The 25533-nt window shown below is 44.3% G+C and overlaps 3 protein-coding genes across 9 annotated transcripts in view; 2 read left to right on the top strand and 1 right to left on the bottom strand.

The window, feature by feature from the left end:
* Nucleotides 1–4789, top strand: part of AK8 (adenylate kinase 8) — a 76768-nt gene extending 71979 nt beyond the window's left edge. For 4 of the 5 annotated variants that reach the window (XM_040531606.1, XM_040531605.1, XM_040531604.1 and 1 more), the window contains 2 exons: nt 1530–1610; nt 4209–4789. In XM_040531606.1, coding sequence (XP_040387540.1) covers nt 1530–1610; nt 4209–4455 — 328 coding nt within the window. In that variant the 3' untranslated portion in view covers nt 4456–4789. Of the gene's footprint in view, nt 1–1529; nt 1611–2709; nt 3346–4208 lie in introns of all 5 variants that reach the window. The other variant, XR_005813787.1, reaches the window with a different exon arrangement.
* Nucleotides 4790–8868: 4079 nt separating this feature from the next.
* On the bottom strand, nt 8869–21151 carry GTF3C4 (general transcription factor IIIC subunit 4). Of its 3 annotated transcripts, none has more exons than XR_005813785.1 (6): nt 20763–21151; nt 18080–19900; nt 16177–16307; nt 15193–15281; nt 13822–14272; nt 8869–13710 (listed from the first exon to the last, which is right to left on the bottom strand). XR_005813785.1 is itself a non-coding variant. In XM_040531602.1 (5 exons), exons 1-5 carry the CDS (start codon nt 21099–21101, stop codon nt 14208–14210), a joined length of 2445 nt encoding a protein of 814 aa, XP_040387536.1. In that variant the 5' UTR covers nt 21102–21151; the 3' UTR covers nt 8869–14207. The 3 variants fall into 3 exon arrangements, 1 of the variants encoding a protein (XP_040387536.1); XR_005813786.1 differs by having other exon boundaries at nt 8869–11795; XM_040531602.1 differs by having other exon boundaries at nt 8869–14272.
* Nucleotides 21152–21239: 88 nt separating this feature from the next.
* DDX31 (DEAD-box helicase 31) overlaps nt 21240–25533 on the top strand; it is a 47796-nt gene continuing 43502 nt past the window's right edge. Inside the window, 7 exon segments of the mRNA XM_040531603.1 lie at nt 21240–21371; nt 22103–22156; nt 22944–23191; nt 23377–23452; nt 23926–23969; nt 24422–24492; nt 25091–25155. Coding sequence (XP_040387537.1) covers nt 21327–21371; nt 22103–22156; nt 22944–23191; nt 23377–23452; nt 23926–23969; nt 24422–24492; nt 25091–25155 — 603 coding nt within the window. The 5' untranslated portion in view covers nt 21240–21326.

The following is a 25533-nucleotide window of genomic DNA, read 5'->3' as shown; positions in this document are numbered from 1 at the left end:
GTGTAAAATGTTCCTTTGGTGAATGTCTAAAGCATACAGTATCTTTTGTGAGAGGCAGACAAAAACAAAAATCGGGAGTCTGGCCTTGAAGGCAGCAGCAGGAGAGGGAGTATTATAAAGGAAGATGTACTTACAGCCTTCAGGATTTGTGCAGTTGGTGAGAGTTTGTTTTCATAAGTTTTCAAAGGAAGCCTTCTTTTTAATTTTGCTGCAAATGAATCACTAAATGTGATCTTTGTCCTGAGCTGCTCCGTTGCAGTGGTGTCTTCCAATGGCTGTGTCACTCTCTCTAGCCCAGGGGCTCACGTCCTCTCATCCTCAGCAGTTTGTTGAGAATTTTCTGCTGACGAGTTTTTGAACTAGAACATAAAATTAACAGAACTGTTGTAATGAACCGAACTGCCGAGGAGGAGTCACTGTGGGATGGGCACAACAGTTTATACTCAGCAGTGTAATGTGACTGGGGTCAATAGTGACCTCTATTGTTTTCTGATTCTACGTCCTTGATTCAAATCAGGGCTCTTGTGGAACCCGTAGGGAACGAGTAGGCAAGTCCCACCCTGTCCTCTGGTGAGAAGCTGTTCATAGCTTGAAACCCACACCACTGACATTGAGGGTCTGGCTCTTCAAGATGCTGAGCAGCTATGTCTTGTTCAGACTCAGTGGGAATTGCAAATTCTGATCTTAAAATCATGCATTAAGATTTCCTCTAGCCGTCTCAACAGCAAGGCTGATTGTCAAGTGGGTTATACCACCCTGCTGCCTTCCATGCCCCAGCGCTGTTCGCTGTAGATCAGCTCTAACAGAAAGGACACGGGATTGTCAGCAGCATAATGTGACACGTATTAAATCTTAATACTCGTTCTGCTTTAAAGGATGTACGATAGGAGTGTGAGATAGGAGGACTCACTCTGGGGGGCTGTGGGGGGAGAAAAGGGTGAAAGAAGTGAAAGTGGACTAAAACAGCAAGAGAGAAAACATTGTCATTGGCACCGAGTTGTGTTGTGCTGTTATTAGGGAAGGATCCGTAATATTGGCACACAGCTCTTTTTCTGTCCTTGACAGGAACAGTAGCAATTTTTTATTTACCTGTTGCAGAATGTCCTTGTGATTGTATTTTTCAGTTGGATTGAGTAGCTGGATTCAGAGAAAGATCAGAGGTAGCTGCTGGATTGTGAGTGGTCCATGACAGACTCTGATATTGGCTCCGACTGTAATTCAGCCACTGGCGTCCAGCCTGTCTGTTAAGCACTGCCACTGCTCACAGAACCGCTCATGTTGCACATCAAGGAGCTCTGCCTTTAAAACACAACAACTGCTCTCCTCGTTTGAAGACTAAACAAGGTGGGAGAAGAACCAGAGAACTGAGCTCCCGTGCATATGTTAATACCTTCTGATTCACTAAGGCCTAACGGACACTTCCATGTTTCTGTGTCCCGTTCCTTTAGGGTAAGGATGAGCCCGTACTCTGAAGGTCACAAGTGCTGTTCTCAGGATGTTAATGCTCTTACTCGTTATGTTCTCCATAGGGTGTTTTTCTTCAATCTTCCCTATGAATCCATCATGGAACGACTGTCTCAACGGAGGATCGATCCAGTCACTGGGGAAAGGTTAGCACTGATGTCTCATGTATAACATTTTTTAAGACTGCCAGCAAGATGAAAGCACCAGGTAGACTTCATAGAAATCTAAGGAAAGTCAGGAATATTGTACTCGTGTTAAGGGATTCCTTAAAAGAAAGGTTAAAATTTTCATAGCTACTCAAGTACCGACCCACCTACTGACTGCAGCGAGCTCCTTTTCTCAGAATAGGGCATTTTAAAATCCCAGAGAAATCTACAGTAGCAAGTAGCTCAGCTCTTAACACTGTAATGGTAACTAAATTGGCAGGTAAAAATAATGCTGAGGGAAGATGTCTGAAACCTAGCCTAAATGCACATGGTTTTCAGACATTCCCGTGGGAATTTTGTAGGTTTCCCAGCTGGAGAAGAGGGAAATCTTGCTGCATTTTACCTCCCCCACCTCCTGTGTTGGTTCTGTCTAGTGTGAGATATTCATACATTTCTTTCTCAGTAGAGCAAACTTGTTTGAGTCACGGAGTTAGTGTAAAATTTGGTTCTCAAATGTGGCAGTTTGTCTTACTGGCAGTCCCATTGCCTTATTTCACCAGTGAGCTTCAGGTTTACTGTCATCTCCACCCTTGTTTTAGGGGGAACCAGTACCAGTGAAATACCATCCTAAATACCTGCGGGACTTGGGGCAGGAATTCCAACTTTCACTTGTGCTGTTTTTGTGATTAACATCTCGAATAGATAACTCCCCACACTTACACTGTAAAGCACAATTTTATTTTCTTAATGTTTAAATGTATCCTGTTGAATCAAAGACAAATACTGAACCCTCCAAGATTAAGTCCATAAATACTGGATTCGTGCCAAAGTGCTACATGACTATTCAGACATCTCACTCTAGGTGTGACATTAACTGGTGACAGCAGCAGTGGTTTGCTGTAAGTGTTGCCTTTGTTTTAGTAATAAGTGATGCAGTTGTTCAGAAGAAATGAACAGTACGAAGCAAATCATTCACACATCTTTGCATTTCTTATCATTAGGATTAGCCTGTTCAGTATCTGCTCCAGTTAACACGCTTTCTTCTTCCAAAGTCTGGGTTTTATTCCTTCCAAATTCATTGTGAATTGAATTGTTTTAGATGCTGTATCTAATCCTCGGCATTAAACCTGCACCACTGGCTACAGTGCAGTGAAGAGGGTGGCCTTCAGCTGTGCTCTAAATAATCCTAATGTGGAATGAACTCTGTGTCCACATCGTTGTACCAGCTGGGGCTGTATTGCAGCTCTCTGCAGAGACACAGAGACTCTGCTTCTCTCCTTGTTTTTGCATGTATTGGCTTTACAGGACAAGGGATAAACTGGTTTTGTGTCATCAGAGACAAAGGGCACAGAAGACATCCAGTCAGAAGTAGAATTACTACGGCAGGAAATGTAAATATGTGTTTGCAAAAGAGCTTTTAGCGATTGCTGAAAGCCTCTGGCAATACAGGGTTGTCAAAATACTTTCTGGTGTCAGCTGTCTGGGCAGACTGACCCGGACTGCAGCACTGCTGCGGGACTCTGGTGATGAAAATCCTCTGACTTGCTAAAGATTGCTGACGAGATGAGTGAACCCACAAGTGGGAATTCAGGGAAGCCGAATTCTGGCATCTTGGAAATCAGAAGTAACTAAAACCTATCTTAGATCGAGTTAGCCTCTTTTTATCTGCAACTCCTGTAAAAAAAGTGCTAAGAATTACCTTCTACCTGGTGTCCTCCCAGAAACGGAGACCGAGGTAGGGTAATTGTGTCTTCTTAACTTCTTCCAGTGACCTGCCGTGCTGACAGCGTTAACCCTACTGGCCAGTGGCTTATCAAGAGAAAACAGGCCTGTCTTTCACACTCACGCCTGTGGTGATTTGGAGGCAGTGTTACGTGAGGGCTGTGCTTCTGCTGCCCTTCTGCCACTTGCTGGAAACATTCAGCCACATCCCTGCTAATAGGAAATACTTGTAAAGTTTAGTTTTGGTGATACCAGCCCTGTTCTTGCACTTCTGAATCTTGCCAGGAAAGTCCCCAGTGTCTGAGACCCTTACACACATTTTAAGTGCAGGTCCCTCAGCAGTGCCTGGACACAAGGCTATGTTTGGACTCTGCTTCAGTGCAGAGAAAGCACTCAAAGTTCAACAGTTTTTTTTTTCTAATTAATGTCCAGTGTCAGCATAACGGTGCACAGCAAAGATTTTTAACAGATTTTTAAGACTTAAGGTTAGGGGGTTTAGGTGCTATTTTTAGATAAGAATCAAAGATTACAAGTAAAACATGATACCTTGGGATTGGATCTGGAACAGCTCCAGAAATGCTTCATTGGGCACGTGATAGGGATTTCTCTGCACCTTATGTGAAGTATTTAAACACTACCCGCAGTCTGTGTCACCTCAGGAGAAACTCTTGGTTCTTGAGCATCCAGCACTCCAGAGAGCAGGAATGCCAGGTAACTTACCCTGCAATTTCCAATCGTTGTTTTGAAACCCGAACCTAGAGCAGAAGGAGGCGCTTCCAAGGAACTGGGATAAGCAAAACCCGTGGAATATCTCAGGCTTTGGCTGCTGTGCCCTCAGGCTGAGCTGAAGCGGTGACATTTGTGTCTCATCTCCAGATACCACACGATGTTCAGACCAGCACCCACACCGGCGATCCAAGCCCGTCTCCGGCAGAACCCTAAGGACAAGGAAGAAAATATAGAGAAGCGTGTGGAAACCTACTACAGGAATGTCAAGGAACTGGAGGAGTTTTATGAAGATGCCTTTTATGTCAATGCTGACCAAGATCCCCACGTTATCTTCGAGTTTATAGAAAGCTGTATCATTAAGCCCCTTCCATGCAAAAAGTTTACATGCTTATAATTATTTCTTCGATAGCTGGTTTAAAATTTTTCCCTGTAATGTTTGCAGTCCAGTCACTGATGTAGCAAGTTCACAGGTGAACAGGAACTCAGTCAAGCTGTGTTAAATTTGAAGCTTACCAAGGTTAGATGAAGTACAGAGTAAGAAATTGTGCTTTATGGGAATTTTTTGTTGGCTTTTGTTTTGTGATCTAAGGTATGAAGCACTGCAGCTACAAAAGTTCCTGTGTTTAATTAAAAACATCCTTTTCTGAATCTGTGATTGAGTGAATAGTAGTTTTGTCTTAACTGTGTAATACCATGCAGCCAACTTGGATTATTAAAGCTATTAGACGTCTTTCTGTCTTAATGCACTCCGTGGTCTCCACGAGAACTACTTGGGACTGCCTGTCTCTCTCTGACAGTCTGCTGCGAGCAAACACAACAGCAAATAGAAAAATGAAGCTTGCAGCTCTGCAGTGCACTTTTCCCAAAGACAGCTGCAGTGTTTTGAGACCAGGATGCCTTCTTAACTCGACTTGCCTAAAAAGTTCTGACAGAACAGCAGGACAGTCACGCTGTGGGTGCGCCGTCCTTCCCCACCACCCTGTTCTGCAGTTCCCCCACCAGGCAGAAAGACCCAAAGCACCTGAAAATAATATCTAGAGCTATAGGAAACTAGTTGCAGGTTCATCACTTTCAGAGCCCAATTAAGGCCATAACGAGCTGCAGGAGCAGATAGGTTACTAAATTCTGTTTTCCTGGTGGATGGAGGCTCTTAGCCTGTGCCAGAGGCTTTTCTGCAGCAGCCATGCACCCCGTTTTATTTCCTGCTGACTGCAGGCAGCACCTGTGGCTGGTGTAGCTTAGCTGTGGCTGGGGAAATTGGTGCCTGCGTTCTTTTACTCTGGCTGGAACTGGTTGCCCTAAATACTCAGGTAAGTCTTTCTTAAATAGGAAATCCTTGATGAAAAGTACGGTGCTGTTAGCTTGTTCAGACTCTAGCTATGGAAATGTGTGTTTTTAATGCTTCTGAGGAGGGGGTGTCATTTGTTGTGATTCACAGCAGCGCTGAGTTTGATGCCTCTCTTATGTCTCCCTTTATTTCTTCTTTGTGTATGCGAATGTGAATTCGCTTTGACCTGGCGATGGGGAGGTGTCAAAACATTCTTCTTGCAGCCTTCTTATCTGGGAAGATGTAGGAAGCACGTGGGAAGCACGTACCTCCTCCTTTCAGGCGGTACAGGCCTCCAGGAGCCTCTTGGTTTTGTACAACTTCTCTGTTCCCATCTTTTATCGTGTGTGTCTAGGTCTACATGGAGTACTGTAAGGATATACATGCCCAAGTCCTTCCTCCCACCCGTAGAGTAAATTCAGGAGGGAAGACCCTAGTTATCTAGGTGGCTCAGGGGATGTAGTTTTATTTTGGGGTTGGATAATGAGAGTTTAAGGTCAAGGTTTTCAAAACCTTTGGGAGCTTCGATGAATGGGAATTGAACTTTCCAGACTTGAGGATAGCCTTAAAAATCTCAGAATAAATATCTTTGGAATCTAAGAAAGCCAACTCCCCTGGCACCACCAGCACAAGTTGAGTCCTCTGGGCCTCTTGCACTAAGAAACGCCAGGCTCAGGCCATGGCTGCTTCCTCTGCACAGGGCCCAAGCGCACACCCTGGTGTAAAGCTGGGCCAGGGCATTTGTAACGGTTTTACCTGTTACAAATGTGCTGTTTGGTAACCTACTTGGGCAGCTGTTTTTTATGCTATTGCTATAAAGATTTGCTGTAGCATTCACGCATAATTGGGAGCCCTTCTATTAATAATACATGGGAAGCTCATCTTGCTAATATCACCTTCATCTGAATGTTCCTACTAAATATTTTGATAGATGAAATGGATAGAGAGTGTATTTAAATACTGTTTGTACTGCAGCTAGGGTACAAAAGGGACAGTGCATCTTTAATTAGACAGGTACATCTGCTTAATTAATTTAGCTGTAAAGCCCTTTTTCCTCTTCATTCTTTCATCTATATGCGGACGCTATATTAGTTCCGCTCTGCTGGTTCCATAGAAACTGAGAAAAGAGCTTGTCTCATTGAGATGCGCTTGGCATGTCTGGGTACGGAGTCTCAGGTCAATGGTCAACCCCCAAGGGTTTGCAGCAGGCCTGAAGTGCAGAACGTAAGGGTTAGCAGAACATGCTAATACTCATGTAGAACTCTCCCTCGGAAACAACTAAAACAATTGACATTCATTTAATTACTGTAAACGAAACAGCCCCTGCATCACTTTGCATAGTAAAGCCTGTTAATACCAAAAAGGTTCAGTGGATGGGAGGAGGAATTAGGCTTTTATAATTGGAATCCAACACTTAAAAACCAATTTGGTAACTATGCTTGATTTTATTAGCATCTTATTCTGGCAAAACAAATGTTAAGCAATGAGAAAAACAAGGTAAAGAGGAGGTGGTAAGAACACAGCGGGGAGCAGACGTTACTTATTGTACAGCGTGCCCAGTTCTGAAATGGACATCTTTTATCACTGTTTTTCGAAGACACTTTGCCGAGAGGGCTGTTTGGAGGTTGTGCTACACGCAATATGTTACGCTGTTAATTACGCAGTTCGGCACCAAGATGAACGCGTTCGGCTGTTCCACAAACTTTCACGTCCACCTCCTCCAGGCAATGGATCCTTTGTGCGCTGTAGTGGAAGGATGCTGGAGCGCCCCCAGGCAGGAATCCCAGTCCTCCAGCCCTGTCTCTGCAGGGGGCCCTGGAGCTCTTGAAACCTTTCCCCTGCCTCCTTCGGTTTCTCACCTTTCCTCTTAAGGCTTAGATGCATCTTGGGTGATGATGCCAGCACAGAACCCTTAAATGTAACTGGTTTTACAGCCATCTGTTCACGAGGTGTTGTAGGAGCTGTGACTGCAGGGTAGGAAGGGACAGCAAGGTGTTCTCGCCATTCCTTAAGGTTTGTTTTAGGCCAAAGACAAGCTTGGCAGGTTCCTGTGCCTCAGGGTCTGCTGCTTGGAGGTGCAGCCTCTGGTTATGACCCTGTAACTGCCCACATCCAAATCAGAACCTTAAAAGTGACTTTGCCTCATTCTTAATTCACACAGAAAAGCGTCTGTTCCTCTCTACAAGCAGGCTCTCCTGGGTTAGTCTCCTCTTTCTGCACCAAGAACCGTTTGATTCTATGGAAGAAAAGAAAAGGCAGTTGTCAGGCCCCTTTCATCAAAGGAAGTTGGTTCTGCAGTGTAACTGTGGAGCTGCAGTTTGGGAGGCTGGGGAAAGAGAGGCTGAACCTGTGCTGGTGAGGAGAAGGGAATGGTGGTGTGCCTGGAGGGCTCTATCAGGCCCCAGGTCCTCTCCCAGCCTTGGAGAGGACGGTTTGAGGCTGAGGTGTAAGGAACTCTGACCTTCCTCCTCTACTTCTGTCTTGTACAAGCTATCAGATACGCTCAGAGCATTCATTTTCCTCTTAGGAGGGCGGTGTCAAAATTACTAACAGTCAGGTGAGGCTCGATACCTACTGGCAAGGTCCCCAGTTCCACTCAGACTTCAGCCAGGTTTGCTAAGAGCTGCGCTGCAGCGGGAAGGTCTCCTGCAGCATCGGTGACAACTGGCTGTGCTGCCCGCCCTGCCAGATCAGGGCAGAGCAAGCCAATTTGGCACCTAGGAGTCAAAACTGCCAGTGCTACAACTGGGAAGTCACCGTCCAGATCCATGAAAAGCGGCTCTAAAGTGTGGTTACAAACCTCCTGCTTCGCCCTTCCTCCAGGTATAGCCACACGGGAAACTAGTGCTTATCCCCCCCACCCCAGCTACTTGGATAATTACAGACATAATGCTCAGTACTCCTTACTTGCTTTAACCAAGTAGTTTCCATTGCAAATAACTCCTCAGAACTAACAAAATGAGGCACATCCTTTTCATTTATCTAAAAAAACACGTTCTTAAATCTGGAGAACAACTAAAACTTTCAAAACTCTTCTCATATGTTGAAAGATTAAAATCAAGAGCTGATCTTTAATCTGGCTTTGGTCAGCCTAGGCTAAAAATCATTTATCCTTTTATTCTGCAAGTGAGGCCCGGGGTTATCACAGTCTCTGAGGAGCTGTCCATCTGCAGCATGCCACTCCCTTGAAACAAACAGCACCCGACCCTGGCCCTGTGTAGACCTTTCCCACAGCTCCTGCGTTTGAAGTCTTTCAGATACCGTAGCTGAGAAATCTGACTTTCACAAGGAGTAGGGTCTAATTTGCTGCTCTGTGTAGTCCTTATAATAAAAATCTCACTTCCATTATTTTTAAGCACGAAGAAGGACTGAATCCTGTTCACTCTTGCCAGTCTCAGCTCTTGACTCCGTATGTCCCTCCCAGGAAGTCAGTCCCTTAAAATACAGACATTACAAAAGCGTACTTTATTTATTTATTTAGAATAAAAAAGGAGCAGGATTACAATGCTACCGTCGCAGTATACAAAACATTCATCCAGGTTTGCTTCACGTTTACAAAATGTGCCATATACACAGCATCAATATTCACAGCAGCTTTGTCAGACCCTCCATGAACTAAGTCTCAAAGGAAAAATCCAGAAAGTAAAGATTAAAACTCAGCTTTGCTTTTCATTCCGCGTGGTGACCGCACGGTCTGCCAGCTACAACGCTCGCACCCCAGAATGGAATTGAAGTAGCATGAAGAGATCAATTAGATTAGCAGAGCAATTAAACTTTTCTCTGACCAGTTCCATTTGGATGGCTCTTGATTCTTCCCTTTTCAGGACTGGCTTCCTAAGTTTAGTGTTAAATAAGAACGCTGCAGGGCCGGCATGGCCCTGTAACTCCTGCTGTAGGCTCTCAGCAGTGCATGAGTCCTTCTGTGATGAAGATGCTCCAACTCAGATATTCACATTTGGATTGATTCAACTGCAGCCTAAGACAGCACAGGGAATTACTCCACTTTCTGCTCTGAACTGTAGCGTAGTTAATGCTAATAAGTGCCCTGTGTACCTGCTGCGTTGCAACAATGAAAGCAGTCGTGGCAAGTCGTGCAGAGGCAGCTGTGACACTCCTGAGGTCACTACCCAGATCATGCACACAGATGACAGACCAGCAGGAGTTCTAGGTCTTGCAAATACAGAGAGCTAAAAACTGAATCAGCACTAATAAAATTTAGCGGTGGAATAAAATATTCCAACTGACACCAAGGGTCTGGGAACACCTCCAGTGTAAAGTATTAATGTATACCTTGTATGAGTTAGAGCTGAGTATTGCACAGACTAATTTAAGTGACAGTATGTACGTACACAAGGCCCTCCATGAGAAGTGAAAACAAAAGCTCTTAGACATTGCTGTACGTACACGCTAGCCTCTACAAATTGCGGAAAACCATCAAGGCCTGAGACTTCCAAGAGAAGGCAAAAATCTGTCTTGTCCTGATTCCTCCAACTTCAATAGGTAGGGCAGGAATCCAGGTGTACTTGAAGCTCAAGTTGTCCTTGTTTACCCACACAGAGGGGAGGAAAGCAGCTTTGCCAGTGTACCAGTGGAGCAGTAAACTAGCAGACATCTCCACACAGATGGTACCAGCTCTGGTTAAAGGATAAACCCCTGCCCTTGTCAATGTGTGTCTAAAATGCAAGCGTAGTTTGTGCGTTTACAGGCCTGATAGAGAAAGCTCCAAAAGGGAATGCAAAAAGGGGGACGAGAACAAATAGCACTGATAACTACTTTGAGCATTTCACCTTTATTAACTGAGATCCCCTAAGCTTTTTCTTCTGGTTAATTTTGGTACTCACTATAAATCTGCCTTTTGCCATGACTACCAATGCTCTGAGGCTATTGCCCTAATTTCTGGCTGCAAAAATAATACAAGCTAGTGCTCTGCAGCAACGGATTTTGAAGTTTCCTATATTGCTACTATACTGACCTTGCGTGTTTTGCACCCAAAGATGTCATATTGAGCAACAGCTTGAGTGATTACCCCCAACCTGCTCTGTGGTGAGGGCTCTGAGGAGTGGGATGGGTTCTTCTCCTTGTTCTCTCTCTGATGCCATACCCTGAGGTGGCAACTGAGGCTCCAGTAATGGTGCCTGCAAGGCTGCCCGCTGTTTCACAACCTGGGTAAGCAATAAAGGAAGGGCTTTGTATTTGAGAAAAACTTGTAAAAACAAGTCTCCTGTAAATGTTAGTTTAGGGTATAACAGCACAAGTAGGATTCGTTAACCCTTAACTAGGACTATAAATGTTTGCGTTTAGCTCTTTCATGTTGAGAAACCCTTAATGAGGCTAGAATAAATGGTATTATGCTGCATAATCAAACCTAGTAAATTTAAGAAAATCAGGGAAGTATTTATTTGCCTGTATGTATCTAGTAGCAACCATAGTATTTCCTCTAGAAATATACAGTATGGATACTCAAGACACTGTCATAATGACCTCAAATTTTCACCTTAGTTCAAACAATGGGATTTATAGCACCAAGGCACAAAAAAGCTGTCCAAAACCAGCCCAGAGCTGTCCTGCTAATTTGTTGAACAGTTTGGATTTCTTCGTGCCAGGGGAGGCATGACAGGCTTGTTGTCAGCACAAGAAGAAAGTCTTGTGTTCACCACCAAATGGTCAGGCAATGGAGAGCTTTTAACTATTCATTTGTTTATCTCCCAAAACTTAGGGCAAAGACCTAGTGAGTAAATTGGTTTTGTGGGGCTTATTCTTCAAATACTTCACTTGGTGTCTCAGACCAGACCGGGCTGTAACATGGGACAGCTCTACTATGTACCAGTTGGGAAGGCAGCTCTGTTCAGGGCAAAATAGTGCAAGGACCTGGCAGCAGGTGCTCGTACCACCCTCATCCTCTTGCTTTCCCCATACATGGGATGAAAGCAAAGGTTTTGGTTAGGGAAAGCATGAGGGATGACGCGGCAGGGTGCTGCTGTAGCTCTGCAGGCTGTTACAGAACTCTAAGAGGAATGGGACTAAACCCCACTAAACTCCAGAACTGAAGTCAGGAGTCCAAGACAAATTAAAGGTTCCTCAAAGGAAGTCTCAGCTGGTAGCTGGGCAGAGAATTCCGGTAAGATCAACATCAGAAATTATGTGCTCCTGTTCTGAGGTGTGCTGCACTATTCAAGTCTACACTAGTTAAAAATACACTTAGGGACCAATGATTGTTTAAAAAAAAATAAATCACAATACCTCTTTACCTTTTGTGAATGGGTCAGGGTGAGAAGTGAAAGCTTTGTGCTAAAGGATCTCCACTGGCATGCAGAGAAAGCCGGCATCATTGGCTTTAAAATTCCACTCTCCCAGCAGTCATAAATCAGGTTAAATAAACGGGCAATGGTATACTGAGTATCTACTGCCTTGAAAGACAAGGAAAATAAACATTAATGCTGAAACATTAGCGCTAGGTGTACTAGCTTCTACGTGGCTAAAGCATTACAACTCTAGGGAAATTCAAGAGAACTGCTAGAAGTGAACACCAGGATTTCATCTAATGATAGTGTGTTGAACCTTTCGGTCAGCCAGATGTAAACGTTTCAGCAGACCAAGATGTTGTTATGGTCTCTAAACCAGTATCAAAGAAATTAATTTGACTTTTAAAAAAAAATAACTTTTATACATGGCTCTGGAAAGTTCTCTTACCTCCAGAATCAGGTGAATCTCTAAATTGGAACACTTACTCACTGAGAGAACTGGTCAGGACTGTCCGGACAAGGTCTTGGAGCTTCTACTCAGAATGGTTCCCCTACCACCACAAATTAACCCTTCTGTTCAGCTTGTGCTGAAAATATATGTTGTGTTTCCCCCAAGCCTCATTAACACTGGGAAGGAGAACAGAAATGCTGTCTCAGGTACAGTGCCAGCCTCAGACTGCACACAAATTAGGTACCAAGGTTACTCTGACTTTGTTTTACTAGATACTATCACAATCCACATTTTCTTTCCATCCAGACACACCAGTCATTTCAATTTTCAGTGCATGGCAATAAAAAACTAAACATTTCTTTAATACAGTTATGGTATCACTTCCAAGGATATTTACAAACAAGACTAATTATTTTACAGATGAATGTGCTTATGCTGTTCTAGTCTACCATATTAATATTATTCTGAGTAAAGCACTATCGTGCTTAATGCATGAAACACTGGATAGTAAGGACAGCTGACTTGCTTTAATGTTAGCTGAAAAAAAAAATTTGCTCCTGCTAAAGGTTAAGGAACACTGAGAAAATATGCATAGTCATCAAATCAAGGAAACGGAGGCACCAATCCACACATGCACTGCTGGAGACTGATACTGTCAGGACAATTCCTTGATTTTTCCTCAAATAGCTACAGAGGACGTCTCACACAGTCAGAAGTGTCATGAATCACAAACAGGGCAGCACATTTGAGTGTCCAAATTCATATTCTGAGGAATGTAAATACATGAATTTTGTATTATTTGACATGTTTTTTTAAGTCAACAAGACAACTGTACCACATAACCATACATATTTTAGAGGTATTATTCCTCTAACGCTGCATAGGAAGTTGAAAAGGATTCTCCTGCTCCCCATATGAACTAGATGCCAAAGACAGCAAGAATCTTTTTCTGACAGGACGGTTAGAAAGCAGAATAAATTTCTGGGCTCAGCCATGCTACATCATTGGCATATTTATGAATCTCTTGAGAAAAAGTCAGGGTTATACGAGAGAAGCTTTACCAGGCTCCACGACCAGCTGTGGAAACTTTGCCTCTAATATATTAGCCATGTTGGGGTTTTTGTTTTGTTTTGCTTTTACTGCATTATTACGAAACAAGAAACTGCCCACTGGGAGTGATTACCTGTGTGTCCCATTTCTGTAAAACAACATCTCTATCAGGGAGACTCTCAGTTCAATTGCAGATACGGTAAACGGGTAATGGTTGTGGTACCGAGTTGCACTGGAAAAGATGATTCTTGGTGGTAGAGGGTTAACTGAAACAGAAGGCATACTGGCAAAAGCTAGGAAGTGGTTAGAGCTTAGTTCAGAAAAAGAAAGTGGGGCAAGAGACGTGAGCGTTGGAAGTTATATATATATATTAGTGTTTAATCAAATTGCTAATAGTTTAATAATTATTACATTAAAAATTATTCTTACTGATCCGTATTTGACAGAGGCAGCCAATTTGACCCTTGTGACTGCAATACTGTTACAATAGTTGAAAGGCAGTTAGTCTTCTAGACTTTAAGTGAAACTAATGTAATGGCCAATTTCTCTCATATGGCTGTAACTGGCATTTGCTTCACTCTGCAAGAAATTAGAACCACAAATTATTTTGATAGTTTAATGTTCTGCAGCAAGTGCCAGTACTTGTTAAAAAGCAAACAAGCACTACGAGCTGAAGCCTCCTCTACCCACCAAGTCTATTCAAGATCAGATCCGCTGTTCCCATCCTAGCTTTTGGGAAATCACACAGTTGCCAGGCAGAAAGGACAATTCACGCTGCGAGCTTAAGACTTCAGCTTCTTTTCAGTAAAAGGAAGTGTGTCCAGCTGCTGGTACTTCAATGGGGTGCGTTTCCAAATTGCTTTACGAACGCAATCTTCCAGGTGTACTCCTGGTTCTGGAGCATGGAATGGCCTCTGGACCTAAGGAGTTCCTAGAACCTCCAATGTTCTATTTACAGGGTCACAGACATTGTCTTCCCTTTCAGTAAAGTGTTTATTTCTGTGCCCAATATCCTTCTAGACTGAAGGGAGCTTATGTAGTAGTGAAAATATTTTCAGTCTTTACATAGCTCTTCTCTAGAAGACGGGGGAATCACAGAACGTGCAAGGTCCTTGCAGTAACCTCTTGATCCACTCAGGATCTGCAAATAAGAAAACAAGTTGTTTAGAGCTGGAGGCAGAGATGAACACAGAAATGGTGCTGAAATGGACAAACTAAATAGTAAACCTGAAAGTCTGTGTATTCACCACACAGGATTAACTGAGAGTTAATCAGCCTCTCTGTACAGAGCTTTAAGTTCTGCAGTTGATCCTTAGTGATATACTGGAATACCTTAGGGGCAGTGAAAAAGTATCAATAGGATTCCCTCCCTCCACAACTGCATCGGTTTTTGCTGACATATGTTCTGACAACAGCAGATGAGATAATGTCTTCCCAGAGAACACGGCTATTAATTGTTCGTCTCTTTGTGGCTCTTAGTATTCTGCCACCACCTACACTTTAAGACAAACCGTTAGACTACTCCATGATTTATTTCTTTGAATGTACTAGTTAAGAAGAAAACCATTTTCTGGCACAGCTTGTCCTTCCTCAAACTATGAAAACACAGAGTCAAAAGGTTGACTGGCCCCCACAGCCTGCCCTCGTCCCCGGATGATGTTCTTACCACAGGTTTGGAGCCTAAGCCAGCAAGGTGCCAATTTTTTCTTAACCTGTGCTGGAGCAATACAGCACTGAAATTGGATGTCAAAAACATTCAGCATTTGCAGACCTGGAAGCTAATTCATTTATTTAACTTGAATATAAACTAACAGCTGTAGCTCTCCGGCACAGGTTATGTATTTACCAGCTGTCATAAAATACAGTATTTACAAGTTAATTTCTGTAGTCACTATTTTGTAATTAACATATGCCATTAATGCATGGACAGCCGCAGGAGACCATGAAACGCATGGTACTAGTCCCTTCACATAGCTGCCTACAAGAGGAAAGTCAATGAAACAAATTCAAGTCATTACACAGATAAGAATACACAATCCTGCCCTTATAGGAGCAGTTTACCTTCTGGGGTGGGATGCCGTGCAATGCTGTCATGAAGCAAACACCTCCTGTACACCAAACTCTGACAGGACTGGTAGGTTAGAAAGCACCTGTGAAAGGACAAGTTGTTTTATCACGAGGCTCGGGGTTTTACTGTTTTGTGACCTGCTCCCGTGTCCTGACTGGAGGCTGGGTTCTGTTCCCGACAGACCTTACTTTCCGAGAGTAGGGGCAGCTGTGAGCCACGTCAAACACAAAAATTAACAGTTTATTCATGCAGGTAAGTGAAACTTCCCAAGTGTACACGTAAATGAAAAGGCCAAAAACCAAAATACTATGGAAAAGGTTTCATCATTGGCCAAAGAACTTCAGCACACAGTAGAAGAGGTCAAGAGCTCGAGAGCTCCTGTGCAGGGGAGGAACCAAAGCATCATTAACTGAAAGTAATGACTACTTAGCCAAAATAGCACACAGGATTTGGTGGTAAAACTTCTTCTGAAGTGACAGACTACTGACTTGCAAAGTCTCTGTGGACAAACATCATACACCGATACATCGATGCTGAAAGATTTCTTTTTCTAGATGAAGTTCCGGACTTCTCAGTGTAGTTGTTTCTAATCGTTTCCTCTTAAATTACTTTGTTTTCAAATGCTGAAGTAGCTAGAACAAACTCTTTCATGTGCTGTTCTAAACTATGACTGGTGATTGATTTTCTTTTTTTCATCCTCTACTTTTTCACTGTTCTCTCCCTCCCCCAGCTTGGTAAAAAAAAAAAAAAAGATTATCAAAAGCATTTTATTTTGAAAATAGCGTACTGATAAGAGAACCAAGTCCAATCTACAGTCCCTTTTTTCTCAGGGAAGAGCCAGCAGAAAAATGCAGTTAACTGCAGCATGGTAACATGCTTCATGACCTTCTACTCCAACACTAGGAAATATTTTAAGTTAGCTATTTAAACATGTTAAATGTATGCGGAGGGGGCAAAAAACTCTAAGAGCAGATTACCTGAGCCAAATATGTCCATTGGAGCAGACTGCCTGTTTGCGATCAGTGAATGGCAGGATCTCTTTACACAAGCTGCAGTGCTCTGGAAAAGTCTGTTTGTTCATTTTCTTTAAGATATGCCCAATCAGCACCTGGGAATACACAGCAGTCAGCATCGTTTATAGCGAGACAGCTGCCTACTGAAAGGTAGGAAAGTCTCTCAGGGTACTGTGATTTCAGAACGTGTTACAGGATGCAAAGACCTATCCACTTCACCGAAATCATATAAAGAAATATAAACGTAAGGCTGTCACAGAGATGTATTAATTTATTCTTGAAATATGATCACCTGGATTCATCTGTCCCATACTACAGGGATACAGAACTTAAGAGCAATCAGTCTTAGGTTAAGCTAATTGCAAATGTAAAACGAGGCAGAATATTTGATATCATACCACTTAAGGGGTGCCAGTGACGGTTACAGCAGTGTTTTTCAGTTCTTGTATGTATCACAGAAGATGTGCTAAGAAAAAATCCTGTTCAAAAATTAGTGAGATGTATGTCTTCAGCAGTCATCTTAGAGGATACATAATGTTTGTAGTACAACATTTACATGATAGAACTTGTCCTTGACATTTCAGTAGATACAAACCACATCCCAAGAACCTTTAAAATGTGACAGCAAACTGGATAAAATAGTTTGGCAGGCAGCTTTTAATCACTATAAAATGAAGAATCTTCTTCACAAGGTAAGAAAAGCAACGTCCTGGGCCTCCAATTCATAGTAATTGGGCACCAGAAAAACACAGGAGCTCTGCCAGGATACCTTCCTACCAAATTATGAAGGCCACACCGCGTGGCCTGCTGCCTTGCAAGTCCAGCAGAGAACAAACACCATGTTACATCAGTAACGGAAACTGTGCTTGCTTCCTCTGTCTCTCTGAATGTAGTGTAAAGGTTGATAATTAGAGTTCAAGTGATTTAAGGATTTACGTACTGAAAAGAATTGTTCTCTGCTCAAAGAGGTACAGGCACATCTGAGACACTTTTGTCATCAAGTCTTAAGGCCTGGAGGCTGACGGCAGTGTTTCCACTGACGCCTCCTTTGTCTGATGTCTATTGCCCACTGCAGGGCTCACTGATCACGTATTTCGTGCCGCAGACATTTACTCCACACATTGCAAGTCTCCCCGCAGTTATGCTTTTACTTTGGTAGGGAGTACTGCAAGTTTGGGAGGAGGTCCTGTTACGGCCAAGCATTCAGTTATGCTTATTTATTGTACTTTAATAAATGCAAGTGCGCCTGAAGGTTCAGGCCATAAACGTGTTGTATCAAAGATGCTCAGTCAGCTTGGTTAACTGAAAACCCTGCATGAAGTTCTGAATCGCTGGATTTAACTCATAAAACAATTATCTGTAACTGATATTTTCATGGAAGGTTCGTGGAGCACCAACAAGACCAGAGGTACCGCCTGAACACTCACAGTACTTTGAATAATAAATACTTTAAGAAGCGATACTGCAACTCTGGGAAGTTAGAACTTCAGATGTAATTGACTAGAGGAAGAATCGCCGAAGTTTAGGTTTGTGTAGATGCTAAATTAAGTAAGTCTAGCCACACAAACATTCTTCTCGCTTAGTACACTTACAAGAGAATAAACTGTGATCCTCTCCCTTGTTTTGCAAAAACTCAGACATGCTTATTCCTCATGTACCTGATCCAGACTTCAACGTCTGTATTTACGTTCCCTCCTATTCCACAGTTCCAAGGAAGGGCAACCACGGATGCTCTACAGAAGCTGTCTAGCAAGGATTACATGATTACAGTTCTCTTTCCCACCCCTAAAGCTGTGTTTTCCTTTTAGGCTGTGGAGGGGGGTGAAAGAAGTAACACCGAATCCCCAGAGCATAGAGGTGCACTTACTCGTGCTGTTCTGTCCTCATATCCGTCATCGGACATTAAGAAGTCACAGACTCCTCTGGTGGGAATACTGGTGTTTTCTGTAATCCATGTGTGTAGATAAACTTCTCCCAACACCCGTTTCATGTGCTCTCGTGTCAAGTGCATTTCTACTGCCTCAATCTGTGCCTGTACTTCAAGCAGCTTTTCTTCCATTGGCTCGTGGCCTCCTATCTCACTTGACTGAGGAAGAGAATCATCGGCAGTGTCATCTATGTCCATACCTTTGCCTGTGTCACATAGGCTCTGCTTGCTGGCTCGTTTAGAAGTTCCTTCCTCTTGATCATCTTCAGTGCTGCCCATTCCAGGGGAATCAGAGATCAGGATTTTTGTGTCCTCGTGTGACGGTCTCCACATGACCTCTGAGGGAGCTTTCTGCATTGACTGGTACAAAATCCTCAGGAGAAACAGCTTAAATCGCCAGAAGTAAGTAGAACCACAGCTCTCAATCTTTTTATCCAGTGCTTCCTGTAAAAATTGAGGAATATGCTTCTCCTTCAAAATTTTCCAGCGTACGAGATCTGTCAAGTCCACTTGCCGGAAAAGGTTCTGAACAGAAGATTCCAGGAGCTGCGCAGCTGCCTCCTCAAAAGTCTTTAGAGTAACAAACTGAACTTGGTAGTTTTTGTTAACGGGGTGAAGACCGTTAGTCATGCCCTCTGTTGTAATAACTGCTAAGTACGCACCACAGGGGCTAACAGCTATTCCATGAGTCCTCACAGAGCCAAACACTTCTGAGAGCTTAATCAGCTGGTGCTCGAACTTTAAAGCAACATCTGTGAATATAGGAATCAGCTGCCTTACCTTTCCGTCACTGGAGCATGTATACACTGTGCCGTTCTGTTTGTCCGCAGTCATAGACACAATTGGCAACGAATGAAGCCCTGTCACGTGGGAATTATGGACGTTCAGACCTGCCTTGGATATCAACAGAAGACACCAAAACACGTAAGATCCTCTTGCGGCCACCACTAAGCTACAGCTACATTTCTGGTAGGGATGGTAAAGTGGAATACATTTGATACTGTGCACTGGTAACTGGTCCATTTCTTGCCATAAGACTACGGGCTGTCTTAGCGTAAAGTAGCCTTTGACTGCTTTTAGATTGACAGGAAGAATTTTAACTGGCCCAAAAGCACTCCCTACAATAAGTCCACTCATCTTTCGGTTGTTATGTTCATATTCCCACCAAGACAGGACACTCGGAGAACTTATTCCAGACTCTATGGTATTGCAAGAAGTAATTGATTCCTTACCCAGAAACGGAAGCTGAAACTGCCAAACCGCAATGTTACTGTTTTCAAAGAGTACTGCTAAGAGCACGCTACCAACATCCCGGCACTCGTTGTTGTGTTTAACCTGCTGAGTGGTACAGATACCCGACCACTCCATGCGTACTGGAGTCTGCATGCTGTGCCGCCGCTGAAATTCAGCGAAGTCTTCTAGTTCTCCCCTGGGAGTGTCAGCCTTGGAAAGTTTGTAACTGGCTTCGTACAGACGCTCGCCATAGATTTCCGTCAGGTCCACCAGCTGAACCCACTGCAGTCTGTTGAGGTTTGCATGGATGGTCAATCGATTGTCCATGGTTAAAGCTGCAAGCAGGCATCGTCCGTTGGCGTCACAGCCCAGCGGTGACCAGCTGGAGTACTTGAACCCTCGCATTGGTGGCAGCGACTTCCCCTCAGGATTGAACACTCGATCTAGCATAAAAGTTTGGCTAACCGTTGGATCCATAGAACTGGAGAACTTTTCCCTACATTCTGCTACCTCCTTCTTCGGACCAACCTGAAAGATAACAAAAAACATTTAAATACATTTCAGAATGTTATTTTAAGATTTTTTCCAGGATTTAATTCTCACTTGAAATCAAGCACCCTATCACAACCTATGCTATGGTGTTCAAATTAATTGTTAATTAACCTCACTCTTGAAGATTTAAGCCTCAGTGTTGGCCTGAATTTGTATAATTTTGACTTCCTTCTATTGGATGTTTGCTCAACTAAACAATCCGTTTTCATACTTGCACACTGGAACAGGCTCCCCAGGGACATAGTCACGGCACCAAGCCTGTCAGAGTTTAAGAAGCGTTTGGACTGTGCTGTTAGTCATATGGTCTGAATTTTTGGGTAGACCTGTGTGGAGCTGGACTCCATGATCCTTGTGGGTCCCTTCCAACTCGGGATATTCTATCATTCTATGATACTTCTGTTCTCAAATGCGTACATAAAGGTACATATTTAACAAATTGCAAAGTGCTCAGTATTCCAACTCAAGTCACTCCACGTTCTCAACTTCGTTTGGGGGGGGGCGGGAATAGATCTGTGGCAACCAAGTTATAATTTCACAAGACACACAGCCAGACTTGATTCCTGTCTGTGCTGAGGCCTGTGAAATTAAGGCATCCCACAGAAACCCAAAGCTAACACCTTGCTGCTAAAATCTTTCAGCTCCGGTAGTAACCCATGAACGATCTCTACTTAAAATCCTACTGGAATCGTTATCAAAGTAGTGGAACTGAAGCGATTCTTGGAAGAACAGATAACTTTTAGAATCCCCGAGATTCCTTCCCACACAAAACGCCCTCCCTGCCCCTGCAGGGCCTCCTCCGGGCAGGTAACTCCCCTCAGCGCCCCGAGCCCCGGCTCACCTTGAGGTAGCAGGCGGCGGCGGGCGCGGGCACGGCGGTGCGGTGGATCACCATCTCCTGCCCGCCGCCGTGCACGTCGCTGAGCTGCTCCAGCACGGCGATGCTGCGGGCCGTGCTCACCGACACCCGGTGATCCTCCGACCAGGCCAGCGGCTCCAAGCCGCTGACGCCGTGCTGCAGCCTCACCGCCGGCTCCCGCCTCACGGCCGTCAGCCGAAACCCGGCGCTCGCCGCCGCTGCCGCCGCCGCCTCCTCCACGAGCGAGTCGAGGCCCAGCGGCGGCTCCTCCTCCGCCGCCGCCGCCGGGCTGCCCCCGCTCGCCCCGGCCGCCGCCGCCATCTTACCGCCGCCTCACGGCCGCTCCGCCCGCTGCGCGCTTGCGCCGCCGCCGAAGCCCTCGGCCGCCGCCGGCTGGGGCTGCCCCGCCGCTGCCTGAGGGGCACCGGGAAGCGGGGTTCCCCCTTCCTTCGTCCGCTCCTCGCCCTTCAGCGGGGCGCCGGCCGCAGCCCCGTTCCCTCGGGGGTCCCCGGGGACCGCCCCGGAGCCGTGTGGAGGCGGCGGGACATGGCGGCGGGAGGGGCGCTGCTCCTCAACCTGTGCTCCGGCGGGGTAAGCTCGGCTCCAGGCAGAACCTCGCTGCGTGTGCTGTGCCCGTCCGTCCCGCCCGTCGCGGGGCCGGGGCTGAGTTTTAGGGCCGGGGCTGAGTTTTGGGGCGGGGGGGTTGGTGGAGAAGGGGTCGCCTGTCCCCGGGTCCCCTGCTGGCCTGGGAGCCGCTCGGACACGTGTGAGGTGCTGTGACGAGGAGGAGGTGGTGGTAGTGGAGGTGTTTTTGCGAGTTACAGAAAACCCCTGATCGCCGGAGCGCTGCCAGGCGCAGCAGCAGGTGCTCTTCTCCCTACAAGTTTGGGGAAAGAAGAGCCAGGATGGGTTCAAAGCGGCGTTTTTCAGTTGGGAAGCGAGAGTTAAAGCGCCGGGCGGCAGGCAGCGGCAGGGCGGAGTAGGGTAGCGCCGCCGCCAGCTGCCTGGCAGCGAGGGGCGCTGGAGGGAGGTTTGGGGTGAATTGGGGGGGTTTTGGTAAATCAGGATACTATTTTATTGAGAGTGCCCCGCCAACTTCCACACAGCGTGCTTTGGGAGGGCCTGGAGAAGGCTGGGTTGTTTCAAGCAGGGTAAATCGGTATGGGGAGAAAGCACAGAGGGGTAATGAAAATAGCCAAAGGGAGATTGCTGCCAAACCTGCCAAAGTTTGCCCAGTGAACGATGTCAACTAAGGTGCAGGGCCTCTGTTGGGTAAGCTGATGGAATTCTTGTAACTCAGTGGAGCTTAATACGTTTTACAGCAACTGAGAATCACATCTGAGAAGTTCCTGAATGCCGAAAATGTGAAGAAGCAGGTGAAAAAAGTAATAGAGCTTGAGAATGATATGGTTCACAGGAGGACAAAGAAAATTATAGTGTGAAGCTAAGAGTGGGGAAGAGAGGGAAAAAAGTGAGGCGAGATTGTGCAGGGATTTCACATGTTTCAGGAGTTTTGCAAATGTGTCAAGGAAAACAAGTTCATTGAAAAAAGGCTGGGGGATAGAAAGGAGCTTTGGGGACAAAGGAAGCTAAATTAATTTTCTTCTTCAGTGTTCCTGGAGAGAGATGGGGAAAGCAAAAAAATTTCTTCAGGTGATTGGAAGATCAGTAAAAGAAACCAGTTTTGGTAAAAGAAGTAGTGGAGAGCTTAGAAATCCTGAAGCTGGCAGAAGCACAGGCTGGAGTGAAGGACAGGCCATCCTGCTGCCCAGAAAAAGAAAAGGCTATAGAGATGGCTTTAGTATAAGGAGAAGGCTTGCAAAACTTTTGAGAGAGATTTTATTGTTATTATATATTTAAGCATGTTTGCTCAGTTACTAGAGAAGCTAGACAAAATTGTTTTGTGATAAGCACCATATATTCCTTTAGCTTTTTATTTGAATTTTAGTAGCATTCAGAGGTCTCAGGCGTGATATTGAATCTGTTAAACTAGGAACTGCTTAGCTGCAAAAATCAAAATTTCTTTAGTCTAGGGGATTCCAGAACTAGGGGTTCTATTTGGGGCTGATGTTTCTGTTCACCATGAGCAAAATATGGTATCATTTACTTAATTCTCATTCATTAATGCATTCTTGCTGTCTGGTTTGTTTGTTAACATCAAAGCAGTCTAATGGTCTGAAAAGAAAGCTCCAGTCACCGCAGGGAAACCCACCTTTGAAACGTAAGCCACCGATAAATGCCTTCAAGAAATGTGCTACAGAAACCAACATCAGGGAAAAGGGAAGCTTGTCACAAAAATCTCTTCCTAAGAAGCAGTTGACTGACAACCAAAATGAAAGCTGGAAAAGCAAACCTTTCATTAAGACATCAAGCCTGTTTAGAAACAACCCTGATATCCCAAAAATTCACAGGTATTTTACACAAAGGGGAGGGGGGGGGGAAATCAATGCCTTGAAATTCAGTGTCTTGAATTCTAGCCCTTGCTTGGGCAAAGTAATTTCTTGTCTTTTGGTTTCATTGCTGTTTACACAGGCTACTAATGTGTAATTTGTAACCACACCATGTGCTTTGTTTTGTTCTGTTTCCCCTAACTCAGAAAAGCAGTGCAGCAGGTACAAGAAAGTATTTTCACTACAGATTCTTTCAGCCAGTTGGACCTCCATCCACATCTGGTGAGTGGCAGGAAGGCTCTGTGCTTTGGAACATGCTGTTTAAGGGGTGGTGTTTCTTAGAGGGCTGAGAGGTGCACCTTTATTTGTGGTACCTTGAACAGGCTCACCAGTACTTTGATTGTATCACAGTCTCTTAGCTCAGTGTGCTGGCCAGTATCCTCACCCATCCCCAAACACAGAGGCTCAGCACCCTTCACTGTATGCATCTGTAATACCGAAACCACAAAAAGCTATTTGGGGGCGCAGTATTTTAACAAATCTGGTATTTCACAATGTACCAGCAATGGTATAATTCTGATAAGCTATTAGAAGTATTTTGAGGACATCAGAACTTTTCCATCTGGCTGCCCTGGACGAGTAATGTAGAGAATAAATATCAGTCTTCTGGTTTTTGCTCTATCTTGTACTATGAAAGTAACAAAAGAGACAGCTTGACGATGAAACCTGCTTACTCCTGTTAATTCTCTCCCTAGATATCCACAATAACCACTGTCCTGAAGATATGTAGTATGACCAAGTAAGTAAATCCATATAAAAACTTTGCACTTCGCTAACCTTTAAAGCCAATCATCTATGATGGTTTTATTATACTTAATTGGATTGTGAAGACTGCAGTACTTGTTAAGCTATCCCATTTCCCATCAGGTTTATTTCTTTCAAAATCTGGGACAAGAAATAACTCATAAATTACATAGCAAGTCATTGTCATAGCTGGAGATGGAACCTCGGAATCCTAGTTTCTAATTTGGTACTTGAATCATAAAATCACCTTCTTCTGATCTGTCATATCTGATGTGTATCTGCAGACTTACTTCCCTTAAAACTCACCTCTAGTGATGTAGCTATACAGCAGAGGTGAACATGTGGAATTTGGGGTAAACAGTTTTGAAACAGTCAACGTATGTTAAAACCTTAAGTTTCTATGCTGTGTTGCATCTGTATTTCCTAACTTGTTTGTTTGTTACACAGTGTTCAGAAGGAAACAATCCCTGTGCTCCTGCAAGGCAAAGATGCTCTAGTGAGATCTCAGACTGGTTCAGGTCAGCATTTAATTGCCAGTTTCCCTTCCTACAGCATTTTAAACTGGATTCCAAATTAAAGAACCAAAACATCGTGTTCCCAGTTCAGCTCACAAGAGTGACAGGCTCAGAACCCTGGCGTGGGACTGCCGTGGCACAGACAGATGCTGTGCAAACTTCTGTGACAACCCAGTGCTAGGACTGAATGTTGATGTGCAGCTGCCAGCCATTGCACATGGGCCTGTTCCAAGGCTCGTGCTGGGGATGCAGGGCCAGGAGGCCAGGCAGCTAAGCAGCACACGCTCTTGTCATACAAACTTGTGTGCTTGCTCTACAGTAAACTATGTCTTGATGTCTCATTTTCTTGGGTGGGCAGAGCTATTTCTTTAGATGGATCTTAGTTGGGATACCACCACCTCTTCTTTTTAATGTAAACCCTCAGTGAGCAGCCTGTCAGTCTTCCTTTTTGGAAACCTACTTAATTAAGACATTTCCAGACTCTGATTTCAGTTTAAGAATAGCGAGGTGAATGGTACTTTAATTTGCAGGACTACTGCAATTTCCCTTTCTTTCTTTTTTTTTTGATGGAGACTCTTCCAATTTTCTCTCTTTCATGAAGGTAAAACTCTTGCCTATGGGATTCCACTTGTGCAGTCTTTACAGGGAATGAAGACCAAAATAAAGGTAGGTGCAACTAAGTATATTTGCTCTTGATAGTAAGATTAATAAAAAAATAAATTCCAGCTGTTATCTTGTAGTCATCAGTGTCTGTCCTTGTTAAAAAGGTCAAGCAATCTCTTTTGCTGTATTTGTGAATGTGGCTTACATGATCCTCCTGTACCGTTGAGATGAGTTAAGAACGATGCAAATATTCTTATATGTAAAATGTTATACGTTCCCCTTTACATCAGAAAAGAGATGGTGGTGCGGTATTGATACTTGAAAGACTGTTGATTTTTTTAAAAAGGGGTGGGGAGTGCCCCAAACTGTGGTGTACAGGCTTATAGTGAAACCCTTTAGAATTCACTTTGTCAGCTAACAGATCTTAGAAGTAGAAGTGCC

Source organism: Cygnus olor, chromosome 19 (genome assembly GCF_009769625.2).
Source record: "Cygnus olor isolate bCygOlo1 chromosome 19, bCygOlo1.pri.v2, whole genome shotgun sequence".
Taxonomy (NCBI): domain Eukaryota; kingdom Metazoa; phylum Chordata; class Aves; order Anseriformes; family Anatidae; genus Cygnus; species Cygnus olor.
Note: the sequence above shows the minus strand (reverse complement) of the source record. Positions and strands in the feature narration are given on the sequence as shown.